Source organism: Melopsittacus undulatus, chromosome 4, assembly GCF_012275295.1.
Source record: "Melopsittacus undulatus isolate bMelUnd1 chromosome 4, bMelUnd1.mat.Z, whole genome shotgun sequence".
Taxonomy (NCBI): Eukaryota; Metazoa; Chordata; class Aves; order Psittaciformes; family Psittaculidae; genus Melopsittacus; species Melopsittacus undulatus.
Window position 1 is genome coordinate 71,001,991 of NC_047530.1, and position 18,427 is coordinate 71,020,417.

Sequence of the window (18,427 nt, forward strand, 5' to 3'; positions counted from 1 at the left end):
TTGCCTTTACTTGTAAATGAGTAATGAGACAGATTTACCAACACTGTAAATTTCAAAAAACAGCAGATTTAGTCACTTCAACCCATAATTATCTGTGTTTTCTTTAATTTCATAATGGCTGACTGATCAAATACCATGTTGACTCCTCTCTCACTTGCTTCTCTTTGCAAAAGACTTCAGTCTCTCACTGAAAAGCCACACAAGGCTTGGCAAACTCTCTGTCTTGTCAGACAACTGGTGTAGTACATTCATTGGCTTTTATTTCCTGAGGATCTGAGGCATTTTGGCTTTGTACATACCAGCAACCCTTACCAAAACAGCAACAGCAAGTGTACCAAGTTGAATCAGGATTTTACTACCTGTAAATCAGTGATTTTACTACCTGTCACCTAACTCCTGGCTATGCACACAAAACTGTTGAACTATGTGTATAGTTAGTGTGGAGTAGATATTTTCCCCCCCTCTTTATCCTCCTTAAATCAAGCTATAGGACAAACAACTCCAGGAGGGGCAGGGAGATAAACTGCTAAGGAGAAAGAGCACTTGTGTCTAATACATGCAACTTGTCCCCTACTCTAGAAGTCCAGTCTATATTAGACTGGATTTCCCCATCATAAACAGCACATTGCAGTGAGGACCACAGTTAAACTAATGTTTACATATAATGAGATGGATGCAACAGCACAATCCCTGTCCCATCTCTACCCTGAGCATGTGAATTACCCTTCAAGGCTGACTACAGTAGAGTCTTGCCTAAGCACCTCTGTTGTAGTAGCTTGGTTTCAGCCATGGCTTTTGCAAGCCTAACAAACAGGAGTCAGTGCTAGACTGGGGAGGAGGCGGCAAGTCCTTGTGCTAACACAATTGCAAAAAACATATATAGGGACAGAAAGCTACAAAGGAGACAGTTTTACCAGCCTTAGAAAAGTCTCCTTGGGCCATTTTCAAATGGAAATCATACTTGGATTTGACACCCTGAAGTGTTTAGAAATAAATGATTCACACATGCACCTCCGCAGATTGCACATGCTGACTGTGCAAATTACTTGAAAGGGCTATAGATATTGCATAGATTAGTACTTTGAGAAGGGTGAGAACACCTGCACTGCCCCAAAGCAATCATCAGCACCTTCACCAACAGGGAAGGTGAAGATCTGCAGATGGATGTCACCATCATGCCAAACTGGTATTTTCAAATTAGTAGCAATTACTGAGAAAGTGTTGCTCATATTTGTGGTAAGAGCAGGACAAGGGGAAAACATACAGATTAAAATATGGAAAGGGAGCCAGAAAAAGTTTACCTTTGGAGAACACTTGAAATGCATGCCAGGTACTGGGAGTGTAGTCACATACATTGTAATACACCGATACAGGTATAGTGTGCCAACTATACAGAAAAATCTTCTGCTAATTATAGACCTAGAAGGGAAGAGAAAAAAAAGAGAGGAAAAAATAAGGAGTTCACTGAATGTAAACAAAACATCTGTAGGTAAATAAATGACCAACTGTTCTCTTCTGGATGCTTTTGAAACTTGTGACAGTATCATCTTACACCTGAATACCAAAATACTTTACAAATATTCTCACACTTGAGAAACACAAGAGCAACTCAACTAACATTACACACGAAGGTGATTACAGGAAATATAAGGATTAGAATACAAAAGCCTGTGCAGATTAAGTGTTGAACACATTAAAAGGGATTCCATGCCCCACACCCCTCCATTAGCATTGAGCAGTCACTAATTTCCAGTTCAATGCAGGAGATAAAGTTACAGTATTTTCATTGTAAGATGGAAAGGAGTAAGTCTATTTTGGCTGACACACACATTCAGTACTTACAAAGGGCTGCTTGAGAAGGAATAGCTTCTATGACCCAAACAACTGAGAACACATCTTTTCCTGAGCAGCATTAAAGAGGAAGCAATTCACATCAGCAACAAAACCTTCAAAATACAAATTCAAACTGCTCTGGCTATAGGACAGGGTCTTTTCATGGGAAGCCAAGCACAGCAAGCAGCCACAGCTGCAAAGAGATTTATTCATTGAGGGCTGACAGCAAATAGCTGATGTAACAGAGATGGGCAGATGCAATTTCGGGGTACCATGATGCAGTTCTGCAAACCAGCTAAAACATCTGGGGTAAAGAACTGCAGATCAGACTCAGAAGTAACAGCCAGCCCCAAAACTGGCCTGTTGAGTTCCACTCCTACATACCAGATAATAACATTACAAGGAAAGAGCCACAACAACTAAACACTTTCAGCACATCCATGAGGGTGGAAACAACCTCTATCTGGGCTGGCCCAGAGTTCAGCAAAGAGGAATCACTACCAGCATTACAAAAATCAATGGCAAATCCAGTTACAGCAGGTTCATAACCTTAACCACACCAGCCCTTCGCATCTTGCGAGTTACAGCACCTGTTGGCTTCATCTGATTTTAAATCATTGTCATTTATAATTATGATCACTTGGGAAATGCAAGGGTTATAACACAAGCTGCAAGTTCTGGCATTCATCTGTTGCTATTTTGAAGTATTCACTTTGAAATAAAAGAGTTTGTCTATCAAGCTGAGCTCTCACAAAGCACAAAAATGGCCATCTTTTTTATTTTTAATAGCTTTTGGCAGTTATTAAGCTGTAGTGCTCCACTCTCAGAGAATATGACTTTACAGTGCCAGATCAACAGCAATTTGAGTCTTCATTTATCAAAAAAGCTTCAACTATGACAGTGCAAATGTATTTGCACGCCAGTACTTACTGCTATTGAAACACAGTATTTTGTATTTTCCCCCCTTCCTGACGTAAACATGGACAAAACTGGGAGTCAAAAGTTGTACTTTATTAATTTAGCTCCATGGATGGAAATTTAAGAGTGGAAAGCACCATGCCACTGGGGCAGTGGTTTTCCTGTGTTTTGTATTTCTCTCTTAGAAGGGTGATCCAATAAAGATCTCACACTTGCACCCGGCTTTAAAACCAGACATAAACTTGCTTTTCTTTAAAACCTGGTATGAGGACAAATGTGGGCTAGGGATTAAGGACTGAGCAGCACCGTATTTTGAGGCTGAAGAAGCAGCAGTGGTTTATAAGCACTGAACTTTCTTTTTTTTTTTATTAAAATTCCCCATGACCCTACTTGGTGTAACTGGATTTAGCACATTTTAGCTTAGGAAAGTCTGAAAGTGCTCTGTACTAGAATATGCATTTTTAAAAAAGTAAAAAGCCTCATATTTTCCCTTCTCAAAAGGATTTGTGTGGGTGTGTGATTACAGGCCAGCTACAAAGTATAACTTCTAAGCTTATTATGGCCAAGACAATACTTACAACAACTCTCCAGACCTCACTAACATGGGTAGCCAGCACACTGCTTTTCCAATCCCATGAGCGTGCAGACTGAATTAGATATCAAATATGGCCAAACCCCAGCATTGTACTTGTCCCAAAACATCTGGGAATGCTTCCCAGAGAAGTTAATTCTGCCTTGGCAGCTGGCCTGAACTTCTCCAGGTCCCCATGGTATCTGTGGAAAAAGGCTTGGGCAGCCTGGAGACCCCAGCAAAGATCTGCACAGCCGCCCTGCTCCTGCTTTCTGGTGGGAAACCAGTGCAACACCATGGGCAGTATTCTGTATGGAAACTCAAAGAAAACTGTCACTGATTTTCTTGCACTAAATGCAGTACACCTGCCCAAAAGCCAGCCAAAAACTTCAGTCTCTGACTGAAGGTAAAATGAATTTTCAGGCAAGAAAGCAGTAACAGGGGCCAAAGGGAAACCCTGCACTGTGGTTAGCTGGACAGACAATGCCTTCTTCTATTTTGGCCCAAATTTTGCAGTTCAACACAGAAGACACATAGATCCATTCTATTTAGCATCATCATGCAATCTCTGGACTAAACAAAATGACCCAAGTGATCAGTATTATGAATGACACATTTCTACTGTGCATCACTGCTTCAGAGAACAGCAGGCTTAGACTGGATGAAATCAGGTTACTGGGAAATAATGACTCTGGTAGGATAAGCAATAGGAATGTCGCTGCTTAGCGAGGAAAAGTGTTTCAGAAAGTGTTCCTCCTTCAGCCAAAGGCTCAACCCAGCCACTGGCAGCAATTCAGCTCATGGGTAATAATGCAGACACACTCACTGGTGATCCTGAGCTTGAATTTGGAGACATCCATGAACAGTACCTCTGTCATCCGAGTAGGCAAGAAACCAGGCTCATTCTGCCCAGCAATCACCTGGCTTCACATCTTCAGATCTCTAATGTAGTGTGGCAATGATACCATCAGAGATCACAGAAGTGAGGAAGGTCTAGCTGGCATAATTTCCTCTCTCTATTATTGAATTAAGTTTCAAAGGGAGATGATAACCCATGCCACAAAAGTAATTCCCCTCTTTTTATAGCACTTAGTGATTCATTATCCAAAGCCATGGGAATGAGGTTTTCCAGATAAATCCATCTCACTGGGCTCCTTTTCCCACTAACACCTTTCCTGTTCTTCCCTTTCTGCTTCTTACTAACAGACTGGGCCTCTCAGACTTCAATACCTCTGTTTATTGACATAAAAGACAACTTTTGGTCTCCAAAGCATTACATGACCCTTACACGCACTGACCAGCACTGACCAGCTGACATCTTCCCCTAAACCCCAGAAAGAACCCTTCTAAAGCAAGTACAAAACGAACACATCAAACCAAATGGTGACACGCTAAGAGGGGACAAGGGGAAATTGTCACATCAACAATACCAACATACTTTATCATCAGCCAATGTTTCAATGCTTTGAAATCTCCAAGGACTTAATGGGTTCTGCTGTTCTTAATCTAAAGACTGCTCAGTTCCGTTATAGGGCATCTGATCCTTCATACTGCCCTATTAACCTGCCATCCCGTTCTTGAGAGCAATCTCATGTCACCTCCTCTACGTGCTTCCCTCAGTTTTGAACATTTATGCTCAGAGACCCAAGAAAGTTAATGTTCTCCCACATCCACTATAGGCAGCTGGAGCAGTGGGGAAAGAAGCTGGAGTGCAACTGCCAACACAAGAACGGAATGATACTGAAGCTCACAGCCATAAACAAAACAAGAGGCCAAGCTCGGGTAAATCCTTTCTCCTATACATACGTGCACATAAAAAAATAAAGGGCAATTCCACCGTTTTTACAGCCCCAGAATAACAATAAATTACCCATTCTAGAAACAGTTCTCTAAGGAACGCCATCTCAGTAGAAACGTACAACAGTTTTAGAATTTCACCTGATAAAATTCATTAAGTAGTACAAAAATGCAGTAAAGATGAATAAACCATCATCTCAGTCTTGTGAATTACTTAAACATCTGTCACATTCCTATGGAAAAGCACAGATGTACTGCACTAGGGTGTCCTGCCCCAGCTTAGCAATTCTCTTTTCAAGCTGTCTGTACCTTATGAATCAGGTGAACCACATGCTTATTTTTAAGTTTTAATGTTTTTCTCCACTATAAGGGTGAGTGATTCACCAGACTCTATTTCTCTTTTCACAAAAAAGGAGTAAATCTGTAAATCTAAAGTCACCAGAAAGTCCTGTGAACGGAAAGACCTTCTATTTCATACGGTGGGGCTAAATTACATTCCTTTCTCAGTTTCCTACACAGAAGTCACAAGAGTCAGTGCACAGGTAAAGAATGAGGAGACCCCCTCTGGGCTGGGCAGCTGTGGGGACACGATTGTGCCTAGGTTTTGAAAGGAAAGGTGATATGCCACCTCATAGTACTTAATGCCACTTGACTCTGAACACTTTATTTACAGCCATAGCAGCACAAGGCCTTATATTAGAAACTTACAATAAAGCAGCCAAAGTTATGGATTTACAGCAGTATAAATACCCTAAATTAAGCAACTGCACACACTCTGTAGAGGGTAACCAGCAAATTACTTCCAATGGCAGACAAATTCACCCTTGCAATTCTGACCAGTATGAGCAAGGAAGCAGACAACCACCAAGACAGTGAAAATTCATTATATATCAATACTTTTGCATATTTTATGATCAGCTTGACATATTTTATGTGTGACATTACCTGTCCCATCTAATGTCAAGCAAAAAAACATACTTCAACACTTTTTCATTAAGCACTGTTTAGGTACATGAACTAAGCCACTGTCTGTTGGTTTTGTCCACCAGTATCATAATCTTAGGGTAGATTTTTACATCAGGCAAACTACAGAAACACTAACTGATCCCAAGTTGGTTTGCAGTTCACAACAGTGTGAGCTGTGCCTCCTCTGAACAGTCAACTGGGCCAAGAACACCATCACATCCAATTCATGGCTTTTCACACATGAAGAGTGTTCAAGTCAATTGTGCAGGCAAACAAGACCAGGGCTATTTCTTAGTTTTTTAGGTGCCTGTTGAGCTTCTCCCTTTTGCACAAGCAGCCTACACAAACTGCAGTTTGCCTATGGCATATCTATTTCAATTTGGGAAAATGCAAATCAGAAAGATCACAAGAAGCTTCATTTTATTTGGATGCAAACCAGTATTTGACCTCCCTAGCACTAGTCTTCAAAAGGTTTTACTTACTTGTATTTTAAGAGCAGCCACTGAACAAACCACAGTCCTACAAGGATCATGCCATTGATTTCACAAATAGAAAAAGCCCATTGCACCCGATCAAAACGATCAAAAAATGCATCTGGTAGGGGAGGCTGCACCTCCTTGGGAGGCACTCGTTCATGAACGACTGAGATAGTCACTGTAGTAAAGATGAAACAAGAAAGTGCATAAATAAAAGCCAGGAAAGTCTTGCCCCATTCCATAGGATACTGTGAGCGCTCTGGCTCTGGCATGGGGATCTTTATCATCTCCTTCTTAAACCCATTTGGCATCCCGTTCAGCTTCATTTTACTGCTAAAGCCATTCTCACACGTGGTGTTGCTGACGTGGATGTGCCCGTTGATGTGCCCGTTTTTGTGAGCCTCCATGTGGTGAGCCATTTTTAAAGTTTCAATCATGTGCAAAAGCCGCTGTCCGCTGTCAGAAGACACCCGAGACAAAGGCGTCTTCTTAAAATCTTCCTCTGTGAGATTGATCAAATCCTGCCCAGTGAAGCTTTTCAATGGCTCACAATACTCTGGCACGGCATTTTCCGTTAGCCAATTCGTCACCTCCTCGGGTGACCACAACACCACTTCTTTCATCTTGCCAGGCAGCTGTGGCACAGTCCGACATCGATTTTAAATTGGGCAGCAGCCACTGCGTCTCCAGTGTGTTGGAAAGCTCCTCCTTGGCTTCATCTTGTCCTGTGAAGCGGTTTGGCGAGAGGCAAGTCTCTGTCTCTAACCATCTGATGAGCATCCACGCACTGTGGCAAGCATAGGAAATGGTTCACTTCATATTCGTGTTGGCATTCTTCCTGGGGAGGAGAAAAACACAAAACCAGTAAATAAGACAGCATTTACAAATGGTTTGCAATTCATGTTTAAAGAAGATATTGCTGCAAAAGAATAGCTGGACTCTAGCATGGAAAAGACTAACCGATTTGAGCTCTAGTCTTGTATGCACAGCACTGTCCTTTCTGAGCTTGCTACCAAGATTTTCTCAAGCGATTTAGCAGTTCTGTATTTTAAACACCACTTTGCAGCTGTGGGAAGGACTCCTCCTGCTCTATATTTGTTAAATTTCCTATTACCATGCAGCTCTGGTCCATAACCAGTACCCAAACCGTATTTAAGGATCTACAGAGCAAATGTTTATTTAGTGTTATTGATGTCAGAAACCTTTTCTCCCCTTTATAGAGTATCTTAATGCAATCTGTTGCAGTTAGTTATCGAACAGAAAGCCTGATTATTGTTCTGCAAGGCAAAAATACCTAGTGTACCACAAAAAAATGCTTTTCTACAGGTCAACAACAACAACAACAAAAAGACGTAGGTAAACAGGATTATACTCTCCTAGCCAAAGCACCAGCAGGAAAAAAAAAAATCAATGTCCAAACAGGTTAGCTTGAAAATAAACTGAAACATTTAGGTTTGCAAGACTCCAATGGATGTTTAGCAGCTCTTCAAGACAGATTTTACTGTTTCCATGGTATACTGCTACAATTCAGATAAGTTTGTCATCAGCTAAAAAACTGTAGAAAAATGAAAGTGAAATTTTTTATTTTTGAAAAAAGGAACTACGTAATGAACTTAAATACCTCATTAATTGCGAAAAGCTGTTCACTTCCAACACAAGAATTACTGAAGAACAGGTATTACTAGCTGGAAGCTATTCCTGCATTTCTGAGACAGGAGCAGCATGAGAAGGTGATCATGTGGCAGTGAATGACACTAGCAAATTCCCAGGTTTGAGATATTTATTAAACGAACAAAGAAAACACAGTTGTCCCCAGAGCACAGAGAGGAAAACAGCAAGAACCCCTGTCTCCAGCCTGCGACCTGAGACCAAGTGTCTCCTTCAGGAAGCTGCAGTACCGTAAACACAAAGTGACCTGAAAAAGATAACAGCATGGGAAAAACCGCTTCCTATTTTCAAAAGACATATCATGCCTTCATCAGCTTAAAGAATATATTTAGCCTCTCAGAAGCTACCAGATGTTTGTGTTTCATCCCAGGGAGCAAAGTTACCACTAAGAAAAACCAAAATAATCTACACTACTGGCACAATTTAAGCAGTTGGATAAAACAGATACAGAGGTATGCTTCTATGTAAAACGTGACTGTACTGCATGTAGGAACATACTGTTCTTTGAGCCATTACCTCCAAACTGAGCAAGAAACACAAGGTGCAGGTTTTAATCTGTTTCTCTGTAGAATGAACCAGGTCTGATGACGAGAAAAGAAAAAGCTTTGGACAAAAGACTGTCAGCACTTTGCATACACCACCTCTCACTTGCTGGGCATGCCATGCATGCATACATATTTAAATCCATGTAGCAAACAGGGATAAATATTCCCTCTTGTGTATATTCATGCTATTTCAGAAGAAAGGCCAGAGCTGTATTTCCTTTCTTTCTTTTTTTTCTGTGGGATTACATGTACTGAGGAAGGCTTTTAGCCAATGATCGCTTAGTTATTCAAGTTGTGTTTAGCAAACTGGTATTTAGTTACACAGCTCTGAACATGGTGGGGGCGAGGGGGGGGGGGGGAAGGATGGATTGAATTATACATGTTAACCCACATTAGAAACTCCTACCACACTTGACTGAAGGAGAGCAGCTCAGCTCTTCACCACGCTGGTCTCAGGTGTAGTCACTGCAGTCACATTATCACAGGGCACCTGAAACCAGTGTCTGGCACCAGCCACAGCACAAAGTTCAGGCATGAACCCTGCATCCTTACTGCATGCCAGAGATATTCCATGACAAGGAGAGCTGGTGTCACTAGCAGTTATGGGAAGATGTTTTGCCTCCAGGTCCCTGTTTAGCCCACCTGAGCATTAAGGGTGATGTCAGCTTTGAACTACCTCAACCCTGTGGCTTGACTTGGTCACTGCAGACCAAGAAGGTTGAAAAACCATCACCTTTGTGATGTCCGCAGTATTTCAGTCTCAAGCGGTGCACCAGTAATTCACAACTCAAAGATCCATATCTGTGTGAAGAAAACCCAACACACTTTCACACGTGTCCTAGGGTCAACAGTCAGGTTGTAATCCATGAGATGCAGCACCAAAAATTGTGTGGCATCAAATTCACAACTAATACTAATGGACCTCTACGGCCCTGCTGTTTCCCAGGGTAGCACCTTATAATCTTGATAAAGCCTAAGTTATTCTTTTAATCCTGTTACAACACAAAGAGCCCACTCCCAGCAGGACCTAATTTCCTTGTGCCATTTAACAGCTACATCAGCTGCCTCTCCAAGTTTTGCTTTTCATATTCAGCATGGATTTGGGGTTGCTGGAACACTGTGTACACCACAAGGCAGAACAATATTAAACCTTTGCAATTTTAAATGCTGGAATGATTGAATCACTTTCTGCCAAACCACCCAAAAGAGGAAAGCGGACCTTAAACTGTCACCCTCCGGACATACCAGCTTTTTTGACCTGACAGCTCACCACAAGTCTTCTGCGTGCTTAAGGATTCAGAAGCCTGTAGCCAAGCTTCAAACTACATCTCCATTGCCAAGGGAGGTTTAGATTGGATATTCGGAAGAAATTCTTCAACAAAAGAGTCGTCTAGCATTGGAACAGGCTTCCCAGGGAAGTGGTAGAGTCCCTGGAGGTATTTAAAGGACATGTAGATGTGGCACCTAGGACATGGTTTAGTGGACTTGGCAGTGCTGGGTTTATGGTTGGTCTTGATGACCTTAAGGGTCTTTTCCAACCTAAAAATGATTCTGCAATTACTCACCATGCATATGACATGTCCTCTTGCTATAGCTAAGCTATTAAGTTTTCAGATGAACTCTCTGTGGAACCTAAAAGAACAAAAATGGGTTGCCAGCTGCAAACACCACTCCGCTACTGGCACAAGAGTGATAATACGCTGGTGGAACCTCATGATGCCTGGCCTTGGCAGCGTTATGAGAAACAGCAAATATGTGTGTGCAATCCAGCCTACTGCTATCATACCACCAGTGTATAAATCACCACTAAGTACTTTTTGTAAAAGTACAGTAACTGATACTCACAGGAGGAAGGCTTCGAGGAAAGATAATACTCTGCCAAAGATGCAGGCTATAAAGCTGTTTTTGCTGAGAGTTAAAACAAACATACCTACTGTTCAGAACTCTGTTTCACAACCTGTCTAATGGGAGAGGGATAGGCAAAAAAAGCTGCTTTACTAACACCTTCCAGCTTATCACATTAAAAATATCTTGTTTTCTATCATGCATTCATCAAAGCTTAATCAGGTGAGGTTGTCAGAAACTCATGGGAGTTTATGGGAGACTTAACAGACTCTATTAAGGAGACTCTGGTCTCCTTGCTTCCACAAAGGTCATCTTTTGTCCACAAAAGCTGAGGACAGGAGGCAAAGATGGGCATCAGCTGCTGCCAGGCCACATCCCACTGCCCCAGCAAGGGCAGAGGTATGGGCAGGAGGATGGGTGCACACCCAAGCCTCCCCAGCCCTAACACAGGTTGTCAGTCTGGGCCAGGCAACTAAGCCACTCCATCTACAGCTGATGTGCTTTATTAAGGAGCCTTTACCTGATCCTGATTAAAAGTAACAATGTGATTATCAGAATAATACAACTGCATTATGAAAACAAAGCCACGTAGAACTGGTATCTCAAAATACCCATCTACCACAAACCAAGCACAATGAAATAACTTCAGCAAGTGCTCTAGTCCCCACCTCCCTATGTTTCCATGACCTTGTTTCCCCTGTTACCAACAAACATTAAAGTGCTAACTGAAAACTTCCAGATCCTTTTTCAATTTCCCAACAAAAAGTATTTCCCACCACCACTACTACAATCTGCCTCTATAAGGGCTGTTAAACAAGTATTTGAGAGTGCACTACATAACCTTGCTTGTCAAGATCTGTTCTCTTTTGCATCGCTTTGTCAAAATGTGGTTGTGCATAAGGACTAAACATGGGAGCAGTCATCTTTCTGATTAAAGAACAAGATAATCAGCAATAAAATCATCAGCTGACTGCACCTTCACACTGGATTTGCTGACCAAGGTGCAGAAAACTTTACAGTTTCCTGTTTCTAGGTTTGCTTGAGGGTAACTAAGCACTCATACTGAACATCACTGTTGAAGATTTCATTTCTCCAACTCTATGGGCTCATCACTGAGCAAGTGACGGACATCCCCAGTCAGGCAGTGTGGCTCATCTGGCATGGTTGCAGGATCCACACAGCAGTAACTTCCCTCCACAACACAAGCACTGGCTTATTCATTAACACACTGTTCTCCATTACCTCTAAATTTACAAGCAGAAAGCAGTATATCTCTCAATTAACACTGATGAGTTAAGCACACATTCACCTAAAACAGCAAAAAGAGATCCCCCAAACCAGTTGTTCATTTCCAATCTCCTCCTAAAGCACCCTGAAAATCAAACAAAGAAAATCTAAGTCTTCCCCAGTCAAATTATGCCTTCCTCATGTTTGTACAGTGCTTTTATTTTCTAAATGAGGACCTTTGCTGCCAAGGCAACAGTCACTATAGAAATAAGTTAAACAACCAGCCATTTCAGAAACTGCAACGAGTTCCTCACCAGCAGCCAAGGAGATTTTCACATCCTTTCTGAGGCGGTGGGTGTGTTTCAGTTACAACACTGAGCATCCTTCCCAAACACCCTTGAGATGACAAATGCATTGGTAAAAAACAGCATTAAAATGAGCAAGGACCAGGGAAAACCACAGTCTGAAGACATCATAGTGACAGTTTCCTCCCCTTTGGAAAGCAAATGCTTAGACTGACCCCAATTATGTGTGCACACATGCAAGCAAGAAAAAAAATCACCTGCTGCAAGGATTGAAATTTCAAAGCTTTAAAACCAATCCACAAGTGAATTCCCCAAGCCCCTGGTAAGCAGACATTACACAGAGACCAAATACTCTGGATGAAAACCAGAAGCTCTCATCCTGCATTTTTACAGCACAAAACAAATTTTAACAGCAGGGTCTGAGTCACTGCTATAGTCACCTCCTGTACAGGCATTTTATCATAACTAACAATAAAGCTCCGGCACCTCAATAACTGGACATCCTGTACTTGGAAGGAATCTCTGCACACCAATTTGCAAGGAAAAGGCAACGCCTGACACGAATTATGTGCTGGGCCTCACTAACACTAACAACCTCTCAAACAATATAACAAACTGCTTCACTCCAGGATAACTTTTCCTTGAAACAAGAGATAGCCCTTTGCAAAGGGCTGTACCACTAGCAGACAAGAGGTTGTTGCCATTTTATAACATTACAATAAAGCTGGGTTTGTGCTGCACATACAAAGTATCTGTAAGTATAAAATCAAGGTACAGATGAGCTCACAAGTTCACAGAGTTTCCAAGGTCAGTCCTTGATTGTAAACATTGTCCTGTGGACAGAAAGTCAGAGCAAGTAGAATTACTACTATGAAAAGAGAGGATGGGATAAGCATATGAAGCAACACCCACGTACTCAGAGTAGCTACTTACACAGCTTCAGAGAGAGAAAAAAGATTGCCTGCACACTACATAAATCCCAGAGCAACCTGTTTTTTCTAAATTACTCTATAGGAAGGGAAAAAAAAACACCAACAAAAAACACAACTAAACCCTTCCCCCCCAAAAAAAAAACTAACAAAAAAAAAACCCAAACCCAAAAGACAGATCATGTTTCCTATCCTACTTTAACAAGAAAATAAGAAATGGCAATCCATTCACAGGCAGAGATCTCTCAGTATGACAGCTCTGAACCCAAGCCCAGAGTTCAGTGGCAAAGATTTCAAAATGAAAGTACTTGCATCATATCTGAATAAACAAACAGCTCATCTTCAGATGGGAAACACTGCTAATGAATATCTCTGCTACAAAAATTCAGCATCTATACTGCATGCATGGATAAGTACATGCACATGTTCTGTGCTAAGTGATAAAGACACCTCTTCCCTCCAAACCTGATGAAGCCTCATCCCTTTGCTTCTTTGTAGCCCTACATCTCTCTGCTCAACTTTCTTCCTCCCCTTTCTTCTTCTCTGCACTTTGCAGTAGTTATGGAAACCAGCAAACACTCACGAGAAGGCTTTGCCCAACCAGCAATCTCATCACGGGAACACTTGCTAAGCAGAGCTTTTGTTTTGACACTATGAAAATCCTGATTTGAGTGATCTGGGGGTGGAAAGGATGGGGTGTGAAGGGGAGGGCAGGTCCTGCCCTTAGACAAACAACTATTTCAAACTGAAAAGTCTCCTCAAGCACAGGAGGGAGAGCCAGGTGCCAGGACCCCAGCTGGCTTCTGCAGGAGCAGGTATGAGCTTTCCACCTAGGCTAGGGATAACCCACCAAGTGCACATCTCATTTTGTAAAGCACACCAAAATCCTAACGTCTAAATTCTAAAGTAATGTAACACCTGCAACAGAAGTGTGATAAGTATTAGCCTGTTCCTGAATTGCAGCAATAGGAAACCCACCTTCCAACTTGCCACCCCCAGTGCTTTTAGTTCTGTGCAAGAAAGATGCAAATAACACCACAAAGTTAATTTGCAGATGGGGAAGGAATGAACCAGACAAAAAACAAACAAACAAAAAAAAAAAAAACAACAAAACCAACCAACCAAAAATCCACAACAAAAAAACCCAAACAAATAAAAAAGCCCCAACAAAACCCACAACTATACTCAACTCCTACGAATGTTATCTTTGATAGAAAGTTGGTTTGCACTGTTTCAGCCCTTCACCCACAAAGGGGTGTGTGAAAATATCAACAGACCCTCACAAATCCTTACACAAGAGATAATTTCAACACCAGGATCATTAATTGGGCAGCAGACTTCTACAGCAAGACCCAACCCACCCATGTCGCTTTGCTACATACAAACAAAATCCTCAGTGGACACCACAACACACACTGTGCTCAAACTCTGCACATCTCATTTCTGGAATGAAGCAAACTCAGCTGTTTTTGGGCTCTGGGCTCAGGTGGCAGCAAGCTGTGGCTGTCATCTCCAGCACAGCAAAGCACACACGGGTGTTATACCTTGGGATCTGGGTCAGCCAAAGATAGGGCAGAGCTGGAAATAGATCTTTGTGTCCTCATGAAACCCCTGAGCTAACTGTTACTAAAGAGCATGAAATGAGAGTTGCCTTCCTCTTGACACTATCTAAACCTCCTGGTATTTATACACAAGCAACAGAAGACCTCCAAAGGAAAAGAGATGAACTACTGGAAACAAGCCAAAAAAGTGGCTCTTCCCCTACAAGGCACAGAAATGGGGAGAGGATGGAATAGGACAGAAGGATAGAAACAAAAAAAAAAATAAGGAGAACAAAGTATTTGTTACATGCTCTGTGTTTTAACTGATTTTTAACCAAGTGCAAGTGTTTTGAGGTGTTTTGGGTTTGGGTGATTTTTTTGTGGTGTTGGGGTTTTGGGTTTCTTCTTGTTGTTTGTTTGGGGTTTTTTTAATTACCTGCATTAGATACCTAGAAGTCATTTATTGTCAGAAACTCAAATTCATGGTGAGCCTCTGGGAATCCAAGTAGAATGAAGAATTAAAAAAAAAAAAAAAGAAAAAAGAAAAAAAAAGGAAGAAAGAAAAAAAAGGAAAACTGAATTAGGGAAGTTTTGCTAAGGAAACTGAGGGCAATCTTGTGACTGATGGTAACTCTGATCTAAAATGCATACTACAGCATATTTTGTCAAATCAGTCATACACATTGGGTAAAAGAAAGCTAGTGGAAACTACAGTGAAAACAGAGCCTCACTGAAGGCCTAAATAGATCAATTGGTTTAGATTTTTTTAATATTTGGGTATGTTCCTGGACATTATTAATATCCAGAGTTCCTGGACAGTATTGGTATCCAGAGCACAAGAGTTGCTTCCTCCAAACTGCCTTTCCCAGAGTGGCAACTAAAGCAAAAGAAAACCAAGATTACGCACTCAGAATCCTAGCCTAGAATGTTTCCATATTTCATTTAAAATATGGATATTTCATTATTTATACCATACTTCTGAAGTCCAGCACATCAGATCCAGATCAAAAAGACCTCAAGCTGCAAGAGCTGAAATATAAATATCTGTATATATCCAGGCAAGATGCTGTCCTCTGTATTTCAGCTGTTACTACTCATAAACCCACACAAAAGGCACACCCATTATCAAATTTCAATGCTATTACCCTTGTAAAACAAAACAGTTCCTGGGTTTGTCGTTATGAACTCAGTTTATATTACACATACTGATCCCTGGTCTGAAAGACATAACACCACAAATATTCAAGATCATTTCTGGTGTAAATAGTCCTAATTTAGTTCTTAAATACATAACCCATCTCTTTCCAGCAATACCTGTTTAGAGTTGTACCAGAAATCAAATATTTAGATTTGGAAGACACATATCTGCATGAAGGGAGGGAAAGACTCTTATTACACACTCAGTCTAGAAACCAGAAAGCCAGGAAATGTTAGGGAGAAAAAGAAAACAACAATAAACAGCCACAAACACATTTCTGGTTGCCAGTGAGTTACAGGTGTACAATCTCCATTATGGGAACTTGTCATACTAGAGCCAGATCTACTGAAAATTCAGATGAACTGCCCTGGCATCTTCCTTTTGTGATTATGTCTACAAGCAAAAAAAACATCTTGGCTCGCTATACTGCAGCCACCTTCTTTACCACTCACTCTTCACTGCCAGTTACATAGATGCCAAATCTCACTGTTTGCAGTGGAGATCTGCCACTGTTGGCATCAATACTTCACAGCAAAAACATGCTCATCTTCATTCAGCAAAATCCATTGTGGCTGAAAGGACAAATCCTCCCCACTGCCCACTCCATTCATTTAGCATCTCCTTCTTTGAAAACCACAGTGCCAGAAAAGGACAGCAATTCAGTTCTAAGGGTCCCTATTTTTTTTGCCTTTTATAGGTAATTTTATGATTACTGCTTGGTGTTTCAGGACTGATGCTGCTGCCACCAAATACAGAGATAAGGAAAGATAAAAAACTTGTATCTTGCTATCTGACTGTTCTGGAAATTATAAGTATTTCAACAACCAGCTGAAAGCCTCAGTGCTAAGTTCCTCCTGCAGACATCCAATTACCCTACGTTTTTTTCCTAGTGATACATTTGAGGTATATGATGTGCCTGCATCATGCTGTCCTAAGATCTTTATGGAAATGTCCATTAGCCACCCAGCAACTCCAGTTATGATCCCAGGGTATCTCAGGCAGGGTGTCTCTCAGCCATCCTTTCTTCTGCAGGTAGTGACTCTCACTATCTGGCACACCAAACATGAAAGACTAGATGACTGCATAACAGATTCACATGCTTAACTGGTAGGTTTTGAACACATCAATTAAATCAGTTCAGAAAGTAACCTGTAATTCCAGCCAAACAAGAGAATCTGAATTCCAGGTACGACTAGCATGTATTCATATAATGGAAATAAGGTTTGGAAATATGTGCTACCTCCTCTTCTGCCACAGAAGTGATGGAGGAATCAGACCCAGCCTGTTACCATGAGCACAACTTCCCAGCTTCTAACAAAAGTGTGCAGCCTCTAGCAAACTTTGCTTACTAGTCTAAGTATTTTCTTTTAACTAGAAGGCAGCAAACTGAGCTGTACATTACAAACTGTATGATGCACTTCCCAAAATCTGCTTCCTTTCATTAAATTGTACATTAGGCAGAAGGAGTTAAAGGTTTATAGCACAGTGCTAGACATAATACCACTTCCATGATCTACCCCAACCTAAGCATCCAAGGCCTATGTTACAGCACATACACTTTGTTGAGCACATAACAACTGTAGCTCCCTGTGACGAACCATCCACACGCTGCTGGCAGCAAACAAATCAAAATGCTTAAGATAATTTCAGTTGGTTTAGAAAAGCTGTGTCCAACTTAAAAAAAAAAAAAACCAAAAAACAAACCAGTATTCTGTACCAGAAAGTAGAATTAACCATTTAATCAATTAAGGGATGCCTGCTGCTCCAAAAGGATCACTAAGCTGCTCGCCTGCAAAAAACAAGACTGGGCCTCATAGTCGAGGAGGACAAGCCCTGCTTGTTTACAGTGTTTGCAGCGGTGAGAAACTGCAGAAACCTGGTGCCATTGTTCTTGTTCGAGCCACATAAAGAGGAATCAAGATAAACTGCAGGACAGGAGAAAAAAAAGAGGGAGAGGAAGAAGGATTTAAATCTATGATCACATGCACACTAAAGCTTTCTGCAAGCAGATGGGTAAAGCCCAGATTAGTATGGTATTAACAAAAGCAAGGCAGTAATGCCAATGAGATGCAGCTTGAAAATAATTGAACTCTGACCTCCCTCACTGAGTGGAAAGCAGCTCTCCTCTCCCAGACGGACTGGTGTCAGCCATGAAGACATGGCTCTGTTGACTATGGGAGCTCATAAGAGAAGTGGAGGAGCATGTTGGAAAAAGTTGCTAAGGCTGAAGCTAAAAGATGAATGGCAAATTAGATAATGAATCAGCAGCCATAGAGGAGAGTGTTAGACTCCTTTTAAATCAACCTCCAGAAGCAACATGTAAAAGGTTCGCTGGAAAGAAGCCCTTCCTGTACGTAAATACTGAGATGTACTCTCTAGAGATGCCTAGGATGAGATTTCCCTGTTGCATACCTGGGCAAGCAAGCAATAGAAAGGGCTTCTTCAAATACATAGCGAATAAAACTAACACAAGAGGCAATATAGGCCCACTGCTGAATGAGGCGGGTGCCCTGGAGACAGAGTATATAAAGAAGGCAGAGGTGCTGAATGCCTTCTTTGCCTCTGTCTTTACTCCTGCAGACTCTCCACGGGCGCCCCAGATTCCTAT

General features: G+C 41.5%; 1 protein-coding gene across 5 annotated transcripts in view; it reads right to left on the bottom strand.

The window, feature by feature from the left end:
- SGMS1 (sphingomyelin synthase 1) overlaps positions 1-18,427 on the bottom strand; it is a 103,609-nt gene that overhangs the window by 7,805 nt on the left and 77,377 nt on the right. For all 5 annotated transcript variants that reach the window (XM_034062290.1, XM_031053318.2, XM_031053319.2 and 2 more), the window contains 2 exons: positions 6,568-7,399; positions 1,302-1,419 (listed from right to left, as the gene is read on the bottom strand). In XM_034062290.1, the coding sequence (XP_033918181.1) occupies positions 1,302-1,419; positions 6,568-7,184 (735 nt within the window). In that variant the 5' untranslated portion in view covers positions 7,185-7,399. The remainder of the gene's footprint in view (positions 1-1,301; positions 1,420-6,567; positions 7,400-18,427) is intronic.